We start from the raw sequence: 18,682 nt of genomic DNA on the forward strand, positions 1-18,682 counted from the left end.
CGGGGCACGAACCCGCATCCCCTGCATCGGCAGGCGGACTCCCAACCACTGCACCACCAGGGAAGCCCTGCTACCTCCTTTTTGAGCGCTAAATTCTAACACGTATCTGGGTACCCTGGCCTTTTAGAACCTAGTCCCAAAGGAAGAAAGAAAAAGTTGCTTAGGCAGTTATTCCTTCAAAGGGAGAGACATATTTCCATACAATCCATACTCATTATTCTGTCATATTTTCAACAATTTAAAGAAAATATTTTTTTCCCAGTATTCTCTACATCTACTATCCAAAGCCAACTGACGTATGCTTGAGGTCAATCCATCTCAGTGGGAGTTGGGAATAAGGATGACAGTGGATGTTGGCTCTCCTTAGATACTATTTTTTTGAAAAGGATGGCACAGTTGTATGGGCCCAAAAGAAGTCAGAGGTCTGGAGGTTTTTAATTTGTACTTTGATTTAAAAAAACCCTTCACAACCACCCTTCGAGGTGGGCCTATTGTTTCCCTCATATGACTGAGAAGGAATCTGAGGTTCAGAGGTTAAGCAACTTCCAAACAGTGAACAAATGGCAGGGCTGGGACTTGAACCTGTACTCCTAACCTTCATTCTACCGGCATTGCACTCAGTAGTGGTACTGTGTGGTAAGCAAGAGGTCTGGTGATCAGAAAACCTGGGTTTCAAGTCTTACTACCGATCAGATTCTGGAGAACCTTAAGAACTTGTTAAGCCTCTGCTTTCTCCTCCATCAAAGTGGGATAATAACTCCTGCATTCCCTCTGGAAAAGCACGAGTACTTCTGACTATTTTCCTATAACATCCAGCCTGAACTAAGACTTCTCTCCTGCAGGCCCAACCCCTCTGTGTATCAGCCAAAAGTGATTATTAGGCACCTCTGAGAAAAGAACCCAGGATAGTTTATCCTTAATATAAGCACAGCAAAAGTGATCTATAGCTAAGTTTTCCAACACGCAATCAACTCTGTTACAAAAAAATCTATATTAAAGATAATTTCCCCAAAATAATCTAGCACAATTCTATATAACTTTAAGCTTTATAGTGTAAAGTAGTGAATGAATCATTAAAATTTGCAACAGAAAAACAGCATCATATAAGCTGAAATGAGAGTTCCTCATTGGAAAACTCATTTGGGGGATATTTTTTATACAAAAAAACCCAAAAATCATACTTACCATTGTTTTCAAGCCGAAGATGAAATCTATTAGCCACAGGAGCCACTGTGTATGATGTTACTGGACTACAGCCATTGTCCAAAGCCCACTTGACCAGACTCTCTTGGGTTGAAGGAATGTCATCTCTTATTGATTTGGTCATTATCATGGATCTTTCACTTTCTTTCCCAAAGCCAATACTGTTAGGAGCCTGAAGACAATAGTAAAATTTCACTCATGAGTGTATGAAATTAAACAGTGCCTTAATATCTGAAACAAATAGATTCTCTATTGTGTATGAAAGAACTATTTACTCTTTTGATCCCTACTTTCCTTGGGCTGAGAATACTGATGTGAAAATCTGTTAACAGCAGATTAAGAAACTCATGCTGACTGGTTATACCATTTGGGTTGCTTATGTTGATACAAATGGCAGAATCATTTTTGTCATTGGTTGATAAACTAATTATCATAAGCATACCTAGTATGTCACTACAGAGTTAATGTTTAAATTTTATTAACACACACACCAAATATGATACCAAACTTTTCCTTATTTTTATTTAATATTATATATAAAGTATACAGGTGTACATGTTATATTTTCCCCAAATCCTATACCCTAGAGTTAAATGAAAGAAGACACAACTTAGTTACTTCACTGTGGAGACTATCCCACCTTTGTAAACTACTGAATTCCACACGGTCAAACAGTCAATGTTCATACTTCATTTATAATTTATGATCAATTTAGGAAGCCTGTAACTGTATACATCTGCCAATTCTATTAACAGAATATGCTTAGATTTTATGGTTTAAAATATTAATTAAGTTACCATCCCTCTAAGTACCTATATATATATATATACATATATATTTTAAACAACTTTATTGGAATATAATTGCTTCACAATGTTGTGTTAGTTTCTGCTTTATAACAAAGTGAATCAGCTATACTTATACATGTATCCCCATATCCCCATCCTCTTGCATCTCCCTCCCACCCTCCCTATCCCACCCCTCTAGGTGGTCACAAAACACCGAGCTGATCTCCCTGTGCTATGTGGCTGCTTCTCACTAGCTATCTATCTTACATTTGGTAGTGTGTATATGTCCACGCCACTCTCTCACTTCATCCCAGCTTACCCTTCCCCCCACCCCGTGTCCTCAAGTCAATTCTCTACATCTGTGTCTTTATTCCTGTCCTGTCCCTAGGTTCTTCATAACCTATTTTAGATTCCATATATATGTGTTAGCATATGATATTTGTTTTTCTCTTTCTGACTTACTTCACTCTGTATGACAGACTCTAGGTCCATCCATCTCACTACAAATAACTCAATTTCATTTCTTTTTATGGCTGAGTAATATTCCATTGTGTATAGTACCAATATTTTTATCCGGCAGTACAAGTAACTGTTAAAATTAACTTTCACTTGGTAATCAGTTACAAACTTAAAACTGAGTGACAGAAATCTTTCCAGGAAAGGATATAAAAGGACTCTGAGTAACAAGGACATGGAAGGTAAATTTCACATCACCTTCTGATCCTACAGCAGTGATCTTCTCAGACGGTGAGGGAGCTGAATGCTGCAGGGGGCACCCCAAAGGGAAGTCACCACATTTTCAACAACTGCTCCAACAGGGCTGGAAGGCCCTTCCAGCAAGCAGATTATGCCATCTCATGCCATATAAAAATCACTTTAATTTCCATGCCCAATTATTTTCTTCTGCATACATGCAGCATTTTTCCTAAATTCCCCATTTGTTTCCCATTCTGTTTGCCCCTAACATGACTAAATATTAATCCTTTCCCACTGTAAAACCATAGAAGATTCACAGCCTCTAAGTTCTCTTGGTCTCTCTGGTTGTGAGATATTGGCTGAGGACACACATTTTCAATTCAAAGCTTAGAGGATCTCACCCAGTATATTCTTCTACTACCCAAAGTGCTTATCTGAGGAAAAACTGCCAGACTGGCCAGTCACAGTGATGCATGCAAGGGACCACAGAGAGCTTTAACCAAGTTCTGTAGCCATTTGCAAAAAAACCCTCAGTTTCACAGGTTTGGATTATTCTAGTCTTACTGGGATTCAGAGAAAACTCCTTCAGAGAAAATTCCTTAGGGAAAGGGAAAGAAGAAACGAAGGGAGAGAGGGAGAGAGGGAGGAAGGAAGGAAAGAAGGAAACTAAAATGAAGTAAAGAAGGATCCAATTTGTTCTTAGAACTTCTTATTCACTGAGTCAATAGCATTTTCTCCAGCACAGCTTCTTCCAGCCTTTCAAGGTAGCCTGTTGTTTGGACTGGCTGGAGTTGCAACATTGGCCTAAACAATACCGCTTGGCCTCATCTGCACTAGTCTTTCATGTTGTTGGACAGCTGAGAAAATACTGTATTTCCAGAATACTATCATCATAACTGCCACCTATCCTTTTTGTAACAATATGGAATGACTTGTTTACACCTTTCCACATTAACTCTAGGAGCTGTCAGCACAACTCATACTCATTACACCTCGTGACTTACATACAAGGCTAGAAATCTACCTACGCATTTGTAAAGCAGCAAGGTTTGGGACAATGGCAGGCAAGTTGGTTCCCGGCAATGAGTGAATTCCTCATCCTGTATTTCTGGGAGTCCCCAGGCTTTTCCAAGGCCTCAGTATAGCTACTTCCTATGGGAGTATTCAAGGAGGTCTCAAATACCGCCGCCATTTCCCACTCGTACCTTCACAAAGGACGATGAGCTAAGTAGAGTCTGAGTGGCTTCCCCTCTCTCCCACCACCCAACACACCTGCATCAAAACTGCTGATGTTGGGAGGGGGCATCTGGGGGACGGGTTAGGCACAGCGTTGTGCATATTCCCACTGGGATTAAAAAATGTCTTTTCTAAGAATAAACTCACTATTTCCAAACTTGAAGCCCTGAGGCCATATGAAATAATACAACAGGAAATTTCTAACAAGTTATCTCCATCTATTCTTTTATGTGTTGGAGGTTCTTCCAAAATGTGATTATGCATGGTCCATAAGGGCCCTGAATTAAAAGCCAGAGTTGGGCACGGCGACGTAATGTGGACACTTGTAGTAGTCCCATCTGGCTCCAGCGCACAACCCTTTGTGTCTCTTTGGCCCATCCTGTCTTTTGGAGGGTGCATTCTACCCAGGTCCCATTCCTGACACACATATACACACACGCACGCGCCTATGTTTTGGTTTGGTTTGGTTTTTTAATTGGGGTATAGTTGCTTGACAATGTTGTGTTAGTTTCTGCTGTACAATGAAGTGAATCAGCTACATGTATACATATATCCCCTCCCTCTTGGATCTCCCTCCCACCCCACCCCTCATCCCACCCATCTAGGTCACCACAGAGCACCGAGCTGAGCTCCCTGTGCTGTACAGCAGGTTCCCACTAGCATCTGTTTTACACGTGGCAGCGCGCGTACGTCAATCCCAATCTCCCAATTCACCCCACCCCACCCCCCGCCCGGTGTCCACACATCTGTTCTCTATGTCTGCGTGCTCTTCTTTAAATTTACCCCATCAAGTTCCATACAATTCTTTTAGTGGACATTTGTCCTTGTCTTCACTTTGTTAATTGCTCCTACAGACAAACTTTTAAAGAGTTGTTAATAGAAGGAAGATGAACCCCCCCTTTTTATGGCAGGCACTGTGCTAAGAGCTTTACATGTGTTATTTAATTCTCCTCCAAAATATAAGGACAAGGCATTACTATTCCTTTCTAGAGAAGGGGAACCTGAGGCTCACAGAAGTTAAGTAGTACAAATAGCTGAGAACTCACCATGTGCAGGCAGTATGCTAAGTGCTTTACATGAAATACCCAGGACACACTTAACAAATATTTGTTGAATGAATGAATGGACTCTGCTAAACCTCACAAGAGCTCTCAAGGTGAGTATTATCATCGTACCCATTTCACAGGAAAGGAAACAGACCCAGAATTTAATGAGATTGCCCAGTATCAACTGGGAGTAATGGCAATTGGAAATGGGATTTGAATCCAGCCCTTTCTGGCCCCAAAGCCAGGATTCTTTCCACTCCACCCTTTTATTAGCAGCCTTTTATTAGCAGGTAACTCCTCCTCCCAGCACAGTCAGAATTCACATCTGAGGCAGCAGTTAAGATATCACAAAGCATGAAACTGGCTGGGAGAATAAAAAAGAACATCATGAAACGTTACCTAATTGTTTAGCAATGTTGTCATGCATTGTCCAAAATTGGCCTGGAACAGGAGTACGGCCAAGGAGAGCAATATAAACAGATCTTGCACTGGGATGAGCAATCTCATTTCTAGCCTTTCTGATTCATATGAGAAGTGGGGATGTTCAAAGGGAACTCCAGGACTGCCATGGACCAGGCACACATACTCAGGGAGAGAAAGAGCCATTGAAGGGTCAGGGCCAAAAGAACATTTACACAAGAACTCCAGCAGGGAATTAAAATGTACCGTATGTTTTTGCCTTTCAAAGCATGATTCCCTTTCCTGTTTTTGTTATTCTGAAATTAAAAACATTTGGTTGGTGCGCCAGGCAGCAAAGGCCGCAGACACCCCTGGTCACCAACACCCCTCAGGCCATGCCAGGGAAGACAATCAAAACAGCTCTGACTTCAGAAAATCACTGCTGGGCTCTGTGCTCAATACCAAATTAATGTATCACCATTACACAGGATGGCTCATTGGGATCCTCTCAAAGTTAAAAAAAAAAACAAAACAAAACAACCCCACAGGAACCAGAAATGATTACTTTAAAATGACGATGTGTGTGCTCATGGCTTTGCCTGCTGCCCCTGGCAAATGCTTGTACATGACGCTGCCCAGGGGACCGTTGGCTCTGTCACTGCATTATCACACGGAAGGTGCCATGAATGAATAATACCAACGCCAAAGGTATCCCTCTCCCCAAATAGTGAAAACGTAAAACCCACTCCAGTTGATTCAATGCAGGTACTGAAAGAGGAATTGGCCACGGTTTTTATAAAAGACAATGCACAAAAATTTGAGCCCACAAAAGAGATGCTAAAGAGGTGATTATCTTCTTAAAAATGAGGAGGGGCCATTCTTCTTTAACTTTCAATATAATTTGCTCCAATATTCTGTCAAATAGTTATCTCCCTAAAGACTTGAAAAAGATTTATTTTACCAAATTTCAACATTCATCTTTTCAGGAAACTAGCTACTGTTCGCCTGTCATGCCACCCAGCTAAACTTCTTAAGTATATTTCCTTCATGAAATATAATGCTTAGGGAACAGGCTGGGGGATGCTTTTCCAGCACCATCTCACTAACCTCTCCATGGCTATAATGCTTTTATCAGTGTTTCACCCTTAGAAGCAAGCAAAAAAGACATGCCAATACCAAGTATTTATCTCAAAAAGAAAAATGGGCTGGAGTCAGCTGATTTCCCACAGCTTCCTTCAATACCCGACCCCAAAGTGAGAGCTGAAATTTAGGACCATGACACTGAGGCCCCTACAGGGCTCTCAGCCATGAAAGGCTTGTGTTCATTATTTTATACTTACTAAGTCTGGGAAGAACACTAATACACTCCAGGAATTTCACAAATGAGGCAAGTGGGGTCCAGAGAGGTTAAGGAGCTTACCCACAGTCAGAGTTTGTAAATGGCAGAGTCTGAACTTAAATCTGGGTCTGTACTGACCCCAAAGACCATGTGTTTAACCACCACCCCGCCCGCCCTTGTCAGGAGAAGCCAAGGAGCAGCCTCTTTTATAAAGTGAAAAATAACAGAGAGAAACTTCACAAAAATAACACATACAAACACAGCTTAAATTACCACCATTCATCAAAACAAAGAAACGCTTAACTAACTTACGATAACTTTCAGGTTTCCCTTAATATCAAAAGATTTGATCACCCAGTTGACAGACTTTTTGCACTTCAAGATCAGGATGAGATCTTTGACCACCTCAGGATCCTTTCGAGAAGGTCTTATGTCAATTATGATATCCACCTGGAAAGCACTGTGAATGGAAAACAAAGGCAGAGTTAGGACCCAAATGCCAGAAAGTTGCAACTATCTTCCCCTCTTCCAAGTCTTCATGTTTCCAGCGTCTGGCCAGTTGATTAAAAAGCTGGAGTTGATCCCAGGCAAATGACATGTGCAAAACAGATTGTTAGTGCACACATAACAAAACAGTTTTACATAACAATAGAAAAATATGCCTGTGGACAATTAGCCACTAAACTTTTTCTCTTTGTTGAAAAAAGAAAAAAAAGGTGGATACTTAATGCAGCCACATTTTTGTTTTTGTTTTTAACATCTTCATTGGAGTATAGCTGCTTTACAGTGGTGTGTTAGTTTCTGCTGTATAACAAAGTGAATCAGCTATATGTATACATAGATCCCCATATCGCCTCCCTCTTGTGTCTCCCTCCCACCCTCCCTATCCCACCCCTCCAGGTGGACGCAAAGCACAGAGCTGATCTCTCTGTGATCTCCCTGTATGATGCGGCAGCCACTGTTTGAAATGGACGTGAACAAACCCGGAGAGTTTACTTCTGAAGCAGAACTGCTGCTTTTTCAGCCTCCAGCACCTTTGATGTGTAACGTTCTACTCTGCTATATGCTCAAAATCCTTCAGAGCAGTAGTGGGCGGCAGTTTGGTGAGTGGGATGCCAGGGTGGATGGAAGAGGGAGGCAGTAAAGCAGTGAGGAAGCTTCAGAATAAAATAAGAGGCAGAAGGCTAGAGAATTTCTTGACTTATATAAGGTGTGCTTAAGCCATTAACATTTGTCACAAAATCATATCTGCATTTACTTTCCCAAACTTCTGGATATAGAGTTATTAAAATAAAAAAACAGATGGTCAACCAAGTGATTACTGGAAAATTAATGAATACAATCCAAACTTCTAAGAATCCAGTATAAAAGAGAATTTTTACCAAACCATAACATCTCTGTCATTCTGGATTTAGGGGAAAGTCTTTATTTCCATCTTGGTTTTACACACTTGTAAACCGTAAAATGAATGATATACAGTACTCAAATGAAGCCTTAGGCTTAATATCTAAGCACATATGCCAGATCGCTTCTATTCCCACTCCCTTTTAATTTTCCACAAATTCTTTACATGGAACAGAATTCCATTTCCAATCCTACCAAAACCGATTGGTAGTTTAATCACTTTTGAAATCAAAGTTTCATTAGAATTTTAGCTGTGAAATCCTTCTATAATATAAATTTACATTTTAACTCACTAGTCCCCATGAAATGCAGGTGAAAGCGGGAGAAAGGCCTACTTTCTCCCTTTTCTTTCTTTCTTAAATTCCACAATCATTCTTGATAGAGTTAAATTTCCAGTCCTGGGGCAGGACGCTGGGGCTGAGAGAGAGAGAGGTAAGTGGTATCTAATGGCTCTTTGGTGTGTCACCATGAAGGGTCACTCCTCTGACACACACACACACACAACACACACACACATTCACACACAGATTTAAACAGTTATGAGTGCAAAAGTGCTCTGAGGACACTATAAACAGAAATCTGTTAAAAAACATAATATTAAAAAAAACACATAATATCATTAAAATAATAATCATGTTAACAAGGCACATTTTGTAATTTTCTTAACAGGGATAACCTCAGTCAAAGGAGGTAATAATGGAGTAAGAGTGACTGTTCTATAACTAGTACAGTCCACCCTCTGTATCTGCAGGTTCCACATCTGAAGATTCAACCAACCACGGATGGAAAATATTGGGGAAAAAAAAAATTCCAGGAAGTTCCAGAAAGTAAAACTTGAACTTGCCACGTGCAGGCAACTATTTACATTGTATTTACAACTATTTACATATTGTATTAGGTATGATAAGTAATCTAGAGACGATTTAAAGTATACAGGAGAATGTGCGTAGGTTATATGCAAATACTATGCCATTTTATATAAAGGACTTGAGCATCTATGGGTTTTGGTATCCGAGGGAGATCTGAAACCAACCTCCCACAGACACCAATGGACGACTATACCAAGAAGTTCAAATTAGGCTTCAGAACTCATCTGGGATATATGGGATCTAGAGACAGATGCAGAAAATAAAATATGACACTGGTACCTTTACTCCCTTCTTCAAAGCTTCTGTGAATCTCACCCAAAGCATCAGTGGCTTCCTCCCCCTCACCCGAGGGAGGGCTAAGCCTCTCCCTGTCTCAAGTCAGAATCATATCAGATCTTTGTTTTCATCTCTTAGTTCAGAAAACACACACAACACACACACACTCACACTCACCTGTAGGGGTTAGAGTTGGGGGTGATTAACTCAATGATGTGTACTTCCTTATCTCGGGGCTGGCTGGATATCACACACCCTTCTGCAGCTTTGGGCTGAAGGTACCCGGCAAGGTAATTGAGGGAGAGAAAATTCTTCCCTATGTTGCACGTGGGAGGGAACACTTGATCTGAAAGTAAAGAAACACATTGAACTACATGGTAACCAGACACTAAGGAGAGAAGATAACAGTGACACTGGGCAAGTGCAAGACACAGGAAATCACAAGCTTGTGTCCTGAAATGCTTCCTCTATGGTCACCAGTGGCCTCCTACTGACCAACTTTAGTGGCCTCTTTTGGTCTAAATTCTCTCCTTTCCTGTTCTCTTTGATTCTGCTTTGTCCTCACCCATTTCCTCTGACCTATCTTTCAGCCTCTCACTAGTTCCTCGTCTGCTCATCCTTTAAACACCAGCGGTCCTCAATCTTTGGTGCATATCAGAATCCACCTGTTTGGACCCCACCCCAGAGAGTCTGATTCAGAAGATCTAGGTGGGACCTAGGAAGCTTTCTTTTTGAAAAGCTCCATAGTTAATCCTGATATAAACCAAGACTAAGAATCTCAGTTCCTTCCTCAACTCTCTTTTTATTTCGTTTTCTTCCTAGATGATCTCAATCACTCCCACGGCTTCAATGTATACCTAGATCATGACTCCTGAGCTGCAGACCTGCATTGTCATCTGCCTACCAAGCACCTTCCACCTAAAAATCCAATAGATATTTTAGTCGGCATACTCAACACTGAATCCAATTACCTAGCCTATCCCCAAATATCCTCCTCTTTGGATATTTGCTACTTCAATTGATAGGAGGACCAGCAACCTAACTAATTCTCTGGCGCACGGTGTAGAATTAATCATTTCTTCATATTTATCCCTCAAAGCAATTTATACTCTAAAAGCTGAAGGTAACAGTTTGAGGGAAACGGTGAGAGCAGACCTCTACTCTTTCCCGTAATCTTGACACAGACAGCGAATGTTTACATGGCACTTTACAGTTTATAAGGAGCTTTCATAAACATTATCTGATTGTGCTGAGGGCTGTTCATCACCTCCACCCGGGAAAGTGATGCAATTACTAAGAGTCTGAAGATACTCCCCCAACGGCACATGCTGCTTACACAGCACCATGGCTGATGGGATTTCCATTTAGTGGTTTAAATGTTTAAACAGGACTTGAAACTGCTGGCAGTGTGACAGCTGGGACCAATGTCAAGGAAGTTCTAGGTGTAGCAAGCTTTATTCAGAAGGGGTAATTAATCAGAGCCCTGGCACTCTAATGAAACAGACTTCTGCCTTTTTCATTTAATGGACAGCATGCCAGGGTTCAGATTCATAGGCAAGTCTCACTTAGGAGTGAGGAATCAGCCCGGGAGTTCCCAAGATTGGGTTGACAGTGCCCTCCCCTGCCTGCCCAACTGTGCAACCTCCCCTCTACTGAAGCTCACAACATACATCGTGGCATCCTGGCTCCGTGCACCATGGCACCCCCAGTGCCACCCCTAGAACAGAGGGGACCAGATGAGTTCACGAGGCCCCTGCTTGGAGGCTCGCTTCAAGAAAGTGTCGGCTCTGCATTCCGTATTCTTCCCTAAAGACCCCCTCAGAGAGAAGAGGCCAGGGCTCTGCCGACTCAGGCCGCTGGAGCAGCCTCCCCTCCACATCTGCTGAGGGTTTTGCCAGATGAGCAGATGAGGAACGCACACCCTGCAGCTGCAGCCCTGCGGATGCCTCCCCCAGATCACAGGACAGAAGATGATATTGGGGTGGCAAGGCTGAAACTTAATCAAGAATCAGAGGGTGGATGTATGGGCCAGGGACAGGTCAGTCTGGAGCTCAAGAGACTAGGACCCTCCTGGGACTCTGGCCCGTATACCCAGTTCATAGGTGTGCCTGGGGTGCACTTGGCACATAATAGAGTAGGCACATGGCATAGGTTTCCTGAATCAACAATGGTGTGAGATTTGAGACAAATAACAAAACACTCACCCACATTGTGACACTCCACAGCCACCAGGAAAGGTTTAATTGTTTAAAAGTTGATGTTGTTAAGGGCTTAAGTCCCAGTTGCCATTGTCACTAAGGTGAATAAGCTGATCACTTTTTGTTGTGCGTGCATGCATGTGTGTGGTTTTTTTTTCCCCCAAAATGACCTTCCGCACGCCTGGCATCAAAACTTACACCAACTGCCAAGCAGAAAGGAAACCACAAAGGGGAATCCCCGGGTAGAAACCTGGCAAGTTTGGGGGAGGGGGGAAGTCACATGCTTATTTGTATTTTAGGAAAGGATTGACAAGCCACTTTGAGAGCTAGAATAATATACTCTAAGAACCTGGGAGGTAATGTAAACATCTCATGATGCCGCTATAGAAACTGAGGCTCCGGTGGTAGGTAAATCAGAGTGTTGCTTGAAGCCTCACAGGTAATGAGACCAGCTAGGATAAGAACCGAAAGCCCTCAGTTCTTCCACTCTAAGCATATAGGTTAGAGCAGTAGTTCTCAAACGTTAGCAAGCAACAGAATCACCTAGAGTGCTTGCTAAAACACAGATGGCTGGACCCCAGGGTTTTCAATTCACTTGGTCTGGGGTGGGCCCAAGAACCAGCATTTCTATAAGTTCCCAGGTGATAAGGATGCTGCTGGGGTGGGGACCACACTTTGAGAACCACTGGGGAAAGAACAAGAGGAGGCTCATGGCCTAGGATTCCCGACTCAGTTGGGTAGAGACAGGTCAGGTTCTGGGAAACCAGTGGATGAGGTTTGTTCAGCAGAGTCCAGTCCATGGTGATAGACAACATCGCCTGTGGTCCACCAAACTAACCAAGGACCCTCACTCTCCCAGCTGCTCCTCTCCATGGTATGGGCCAGTGACTTATACCCAACTGGTGGCTGGAGTCAAGTTTCAGGGGCTCCAAAGGTGTCGCCAAGGAGTTAAACAGTTTTTACTGGGTGGGACACCAGGTCCTTAAAGTTCTCCCCTGATCCAGTGTGCAGCCTTGGGGAAGTTATGGAACCCCTCACTCCTGTACACAGAAGCTCATGCACCAGAAAGAGAAAGGAGCCCAACATTCTACATGTTACCATAACACATATTCTTATTCTAACAAATTCCAGAGGGGTAATCAATATTCAATCAATATGCACCAGAATTCTGCTTCAGAAATAGAGACTGTTGGTCAGGGCTTAGAACCTTTATTAAAAGAGACTTTTTGTTTTGTCCCGATAGGACTTGACCTCTATGCTTAGCTGCCTGAGTACCATGAGAGTTTAGTAACAAACTTCAACTTTTTGAACCCAGTTCTCATCTAAAACTCTTCCTCCCTCTACTCAACTAAACAAGTCTGCCCATCCAGGTAACCTACTTTCACGTTTAGGTTACACTTATTTGGCTAAGACTTAAAATGCAGCATCAGGAAATAAGTATTAGACTCAAAGGTCAGGAAACCTGAGTTTGAGTTCTAGTTTTGTCACTTGCTAGTAATGTGGATATGAGCAAGTTACGTTAACCCTCTACCAACCCCTCTGCAAAATGGTGGAAATAACGGTTTTCTCCTAGGATTACTGGCAGGGTTAAGTGGGGTGCATGGGAAGGCACCTGATATGGCCTCTGCACAGAGCACACACTCAACTTCAGTGTCCACCTCTTCCTGCATCTATATTAAACATCCCAGATCCAAAAGAGGGCTGGGAACTAGCATTCAATAATTCACTTGTGCTGCCACGCTGCCTGTGGAAGAGGTGACAATTGCTGTAGGTTTCAAAAGAAAGCAGGTGGACCCTGAGGACGTGAAATGCCATTTTCACACAATCACCTGACTGTAACAAGGACCCACTCACAAGAGTTGTTATTTCCAGTAACTTATTCGGGAGCTCCTCAACTAAAAATAATGATAAAAAAGTTATTTAAGAAATAATATGCTTTCAAAGTTGAGTCACCAGATATTTATATCCCTCTGCAAAGGCAAGGAAATTAAAATGGGCAATTTCTTATCAAGGCTAAACAGTTCCTTTCTCCAATAATTTGTCCTTGTAACAGGCATTAGTATTAAAAAATATTTTCAAACACTTTTCCTCTGCTATTGTCCGAAACTTAACTGATGTCTCGAGGCCATAAAGCTGACATTGGCTTCAAATGTCTACAGAATTATAAGTGGGAGGAAGCTCTAACTGTTGACCCATCCTGCTAACTCTTCGTGCATTCCATCAGGTATTCCCTCCTTTCCCACACCTCAGCTTCTCGGCCTCCGCTCACTTCTTCTGACTTCTGTGCATGGGTGTCTTCTAAATTTCTGCACAACAACCTTCTCCTCTCTCAACCAGGCTACTCCCCACTTCTCCCCCATTCCCGGGTCTGTTTCCTCAGAAGGAAAAAGGGAAGGAGGGGATGTGGTGGTGAGTAGGCCCCAGTGATCCCTCAGGTCCCTGCCAGCTCCAACAATCTGTAATTCTATAATTCCCTGCCCTAACCACCTGGTCTCAGAAAAGAAAAAAAACTGACTGTCATAAATCAGTCGGTAATTGACGCCACATAAAATTTACCTTCCCCCACTTTAATATAAATGTTTCTTGCTATCTTGAGTTCAGTGAATGAAGTAACTGCTCCATATTCCTTTCGGGCCCAATTTAACAGATGCTCATTTCCATGCGGGAAGCTTCTTTCCTCTGTTTCTGCTGACAAGGAGAAGTTTCCTGATGAAAAATGGACCACAGAACCCTCAGACACCTAGAAGAAATAGAATTGCATATTTAATGTGGTGCAGTCACCCAGAGCTGAATCATAATTAGTGAAAGAGCTAATCAGACAATTAATGGATATTTGTCAATCCAACCTCTTCCCTTTGTTATAGAGGCACATCATCTTTTTTCAGCAGCTGATTCAAGAAACAATCACAAGCCTACCTTCTTCCAGGTAAAGACAAAACTACAAACTGCAGGATGTCCTTTTGAATTTTTAAAGAACTTTGTGATGAGGGAGTGCATTGTGAGGAATCACGAGACTTATCACTATTTTCCAGATACCTAAATTGAAGGCCAACCTTTCAAGCAATGAGTTTCAAGTTAAATAGGAAGCCTTGGTGAGTGTTTTCATAGGCTCGTAATGGGCTTCTGGATCAGTGCAAGTGATCCCAAAGGCCTGCTAGCACCTGAACTTGACATCCGAGTCTTCCACAGTTGCAGCCTCTGCCATGAGAGTCACCACCACAGGAACACAACAAGAGTCCCTTTGGTTTAATGTTTCCTGAGCGCTGAGATAGAAAATGGCCAGAGCTGGCCTGTCTTCTACCACTTTATATACTACTTCCTCGTAGTGAGATGAATGTGTATTACAGTTTATTTTGTAAGACCCCCAAATTCCCATAGATAATGAAGTCAAGAGGCTGTTAGACTGATCCTCATAAAACTTTTGGGATGATTTATGCAAGTCCCACATTTTTTGCTGGATGTATTTAGACCATTGCTGACCTAGCATATCATGGTATATATAATTAACACACACAAAGGGGGAAAATTATCATCTTGTTGCTGTACTATAATTAAATTTAGCTGCTGGTGAAAATATGCATGTCATCTTTATTGGCTAGCATTTATAACTGATTTTATCAGTGTCAGGGTGGAACCTCAAAATGTGAGCAAAAAGGCTCAAAAATTCCCAAGCCACAGAACTCTAAATGTTTTGTATTAAATTTCACATTAACTAAAGAACTACCATACGATCCAGCAATTCCACTTCTGAGTATTTATCCGAAGAAAATGAAAACACTAACTTGAAAAGATATATGCACCCTGCAGCATTATTTACAACAGCCAAGATATGGAAACAACCTAAGTGCCCATGGATGAATGAATAAAGATGTGGTATATATACACAATGGAATATTTTCAGCCATAAAAAAGAATAAAATCTTGCCATTTGCAACAACATGGATGGACCTCAAGAGCATTATGCTAAGTGAAGTAAGTCAGACAAAGCCAAATGCCATATGATCTCATTTATACGTGGAGTCTAAAATCAAAACAAAAAACCAAATTCACAGATACTGCAAAGAGATTGGTGGTTGCCAGAGGTGGGAGGTAGGGGGTGAGTGAAATGGGCGAAGGGGTCAAAAGGTACAAACTTCAACTTATAAACTAAATAAGTCATGGGGATGTAATGTACAGCTTAGTGACTATAGTTAGTAACACGGTATCGCATATTTGAAAGTTGCTAAAGACAATAGATCCTAAAAGTTCTCACCACAAGAAAAAAAATTCTGTACATATGGTGACAGATGTTAACTAGACTTATTGTGGTGATCATTTTACAATATATACAAATATTGAAGACTATGTTGAACACCTGAAACTAATATCATGCTATATGTCAATTATACCTCAATAAAAAATGTTTTCACATTAACTATCATTAACAAAAAGCAAGCAGTTTCTGAAGTGGTTATAGCCAGACTAACAGCAGGTTGAGGGCAGGGATTTTGCTTAGGGCTCTACCCTTGCCAGCAATGTTTCCAGCCTCCACACACATACAAAACAGTACTTACCCTAACTATTATGCTAGGCATTAATATTTTCTCTCCAACTATATATACATATACTTTTTAAATGCTAGCAAAGAAGCACTTCACCAAATTGATTCCATCACCTACTCATGCTGTAGTCGCCCTCTTGGCTGAAACCTAGAAGCATCTGAAGAGTTTCTAAAAATCCTGAGGCCCAGGCCATATCCCGGATTAGAACTTGGGGGTGGGAGCCAGGCATCAGGATTTTTTAAAGCTCCCTGGGGGGCTTCCCTGGTGGCACAGTGGTTGAGAGTCCGCCTGCCGATGCAGGGGACACGGGTTCGTGCCCCGGTCTGGGAAGATCCCACATGCCGCGGAGCGGCTGGGCCCGTGAGCCATGGCGGCTGAGCCTGTGCGTCCGGAGCCTGTGCTCCGCAACGGGAGAGGCCACAGCAGTGAGAGGCCCACGTACCGCAAAAAAAAAGCGCTCCCTGGGTGATTCCAATGTTCAGCTACAGTTGAGAAGCCTAGCCTTAATGGGTACTGCGTGATCCACAGTTTGAAAAGCCCAACGTGCATCTCACAGTTTCCTCTACACCAGTGGTTCTTAACCAGGGGTGATTCTGCCCCCCAGGGAACATTTGGCAATGCCTGGAAACATTTTTGATTGTCACAACTGGGAGGGAGGAGCTACTGGCATCTAGTGAATAGAGGCCAGGGATGCTGCTAAACATCCTAGAGTGCACAGGACAGCCCCCATAACAAATAATTATCTGAAATGTCAATAGCGCCATGACTGAGAAATCCTGGTTTACACTTTGGACTGACCGAACGTTACTGCCACTCGAACATCTACTGGATCCCCAAACTGGATCCCCAAATTGACAGCTCTTTCTATCCTAGAAATTGGGCTGTTTAGTACTTAATAAAGAATAATAGAACCTTTCTGGTTTGTATTGGCTTGGGAAACCCGGAACTAATCATTAATAAGCTGAGCGTAAACTATGACCACTGACAACAGTCACCATTTACTGTACACTTACTATGTATCAGGCACCATGAAGTGCTACCAAGTATAGCAATGACACTTGCTACATGTCCCAATGCCAGTTATAAGCAAAACCAGCGGGGACCATTTAGCTTTGACTTGTGTTTTTTTTTTTGCGGTACGCAGGCCTCTCACTGTTGTGGCCTCTCCCGTTGCAGAGCACAGGCTCCGGACGCACAGGCTCAGCGGCCATGGCTCATGGGCGCAGCCACTCCACGGCATGTAGGATCTTCCCGGACTGGGGCACGAACCTGTGTCCCCTGCATCGGCAGGTGGACTCTCAACCACTGAGCCACCAGGGAAGCCCTGACCTTGTTTTGACATCACCTGCATAAGAAAAAGCTCCTGAACCAACTACCTGCCAACGATAACCATGCCAACCTATGCATAAATCCTCTGAAGCTTAGCTACTCCTCAACAGTGAACTTCAAACAATGTTTATCTGATTTTCTGACTTAAGCACTGTAGTAAAATCTTCTTTTCACTGAAAAGCACTTGTGCTAAAAAGTCATTTTTATTAAGCCTGTCACCGAAAAAACCCACAACAGTCCAAAGGCCTTTGTCCCACTGCCAGCACAGTTCTGAATGTTTAGGCAAGCATCCCTGGATGTTCTGCTCTTTTTTTCTCATTCATGTTACAGCCATAAAATAAAACACTTGGGCTATAAATACGTTATGCAGAGAGTACATTTCTTCAGAGTGGAAGGTGGGTTAGATCACCCTGGTGCATTCCAGAGGCAAGAATGTGAACAGTGTAAATAAGAGTAGAAATGGGGAGCAACTCGGGAACGTATCGGGAAGTAATTAAAAGGGACGCCACCGTGTAGCTGACTCCTCGAAAGGGGAAGTTCCCTCCATGCGCCATGCACTTCGCACGTCCGTCTCCCCCAGGGCCAGCAGCAGCACAGATCATACACTCAGGGCTGAGGAATTTGGAAAAGGAGTCAACTGCCACTCCTCAGGCACATTCCAGTGAGAAGAAAGCAAAGCTGCCAGGGGCAGGGAAGCGTCCCTGACTGCGGGTCAGTGGAAATTTTCTGCCGCAACAAGGGGTTAGTCGGTGCCCCTTCTGACCACCAGTTCTCTCACTCTGACCCCAACCCCCAACGAGTTTTACAAGGTGTTGTTATTTCCACCTGATCCTCAGGATGACCTGTGAGGTAGGCTAGTCTGATTTCCACGGTGGAGAGGAGGAAACATCCGAGAAGCTAAAGGCCTACCCAAGGTCAAAGAAGCAGCACCCAGGGCAGACCAGCACAGGACACTTCGGACTCCCGCTTACAGCTGGCCACTGCCTGAACCCTTCCAGAAAGAAGACCTGGGTAGCTCCCAAGGCAGAAGAGTTCTCTTCCTACTTTCTACCTGTAAGATTTGCCTTCCGTCCACTTGTCTGAGGTAGGCCTTCCAGACCAAAGAATTCCTTCCTCTTTCTTCCATGAGATAAGCCTTCAAATGTTTGAAGTCATCACTCAACCTCAGGCACGACTTCACTTCTTCAGGGCAACAGTCCCAACTCCCCCCAACTCCTCCCCAGACACCAATGTTGTCAGAGCTTCATCAGCATAGTCTCTGGTATGTGGTGCCCAGAACAAAACCTAGGGTTTTGGGTGTGGTCTGATGAGAGTACTGTGAAGGTTAGTTTTAGGTGTCAATGTGACTGGGCTACAGG

The 18,682-nt window shown here is 42.9% G+C and overlaps 1 protein-coding gene across 4 annotated transcripts in view; it reads right to left on the minus strand.

Annotated features, from left to right (window-relative positions):
• The window catches only part of TGFBR3 (transforming growth factor beta receptor 3), a 200,434-nt gene that overhangs the window by 37,819 nt on the left and 143,933 nt on the right, over window positions 1-18,682 (minus strand). For all 4 annotated transcript variants that reach the window (XM_024743617.1, XM_024743615.1, XM_024743616.1 and 1 more), the window contains exons 5-8: window positions 14,011-14,194; window positions 9,434-9,602; window positions 7,020-7,167; window positions 1,186-1,375 (exon numbers count right to left, since the gene is read on the minus strand). In XM_024743617.1, coding sequence (XP_024599385.1) covers window positions 1,186-1,375; window positions 7,020-7,167; window positions 9,434-9,602; window positions 14,011-14,194 — 691 coding nt within the window. The remainder of the gene's footprint in view (window positions 1-1,185; window positions 1,376-7,019; window positions 7,168-9,433; window positions 9,603-14,010; window positions 14,195-18,682) is intronic.

Source organism: Neophocaena asiaeorientalis, unplaced genomic scaffold (assembly GCF_003031525.2).
Source record: "Neophocaena asiaeorientalis asiaeorientalis breed wild unplaced genomic scaffold, Neophocaena_asiaeorientalis_V1.1 scaffold317, whole genome shotgun sequence".
NCBI lineage: Eukaryota > Metazoa > Chordata > Mammalia > Artiodactyla > Phocoenidae > Neophocaena > Neophocaena asiaeorientalis.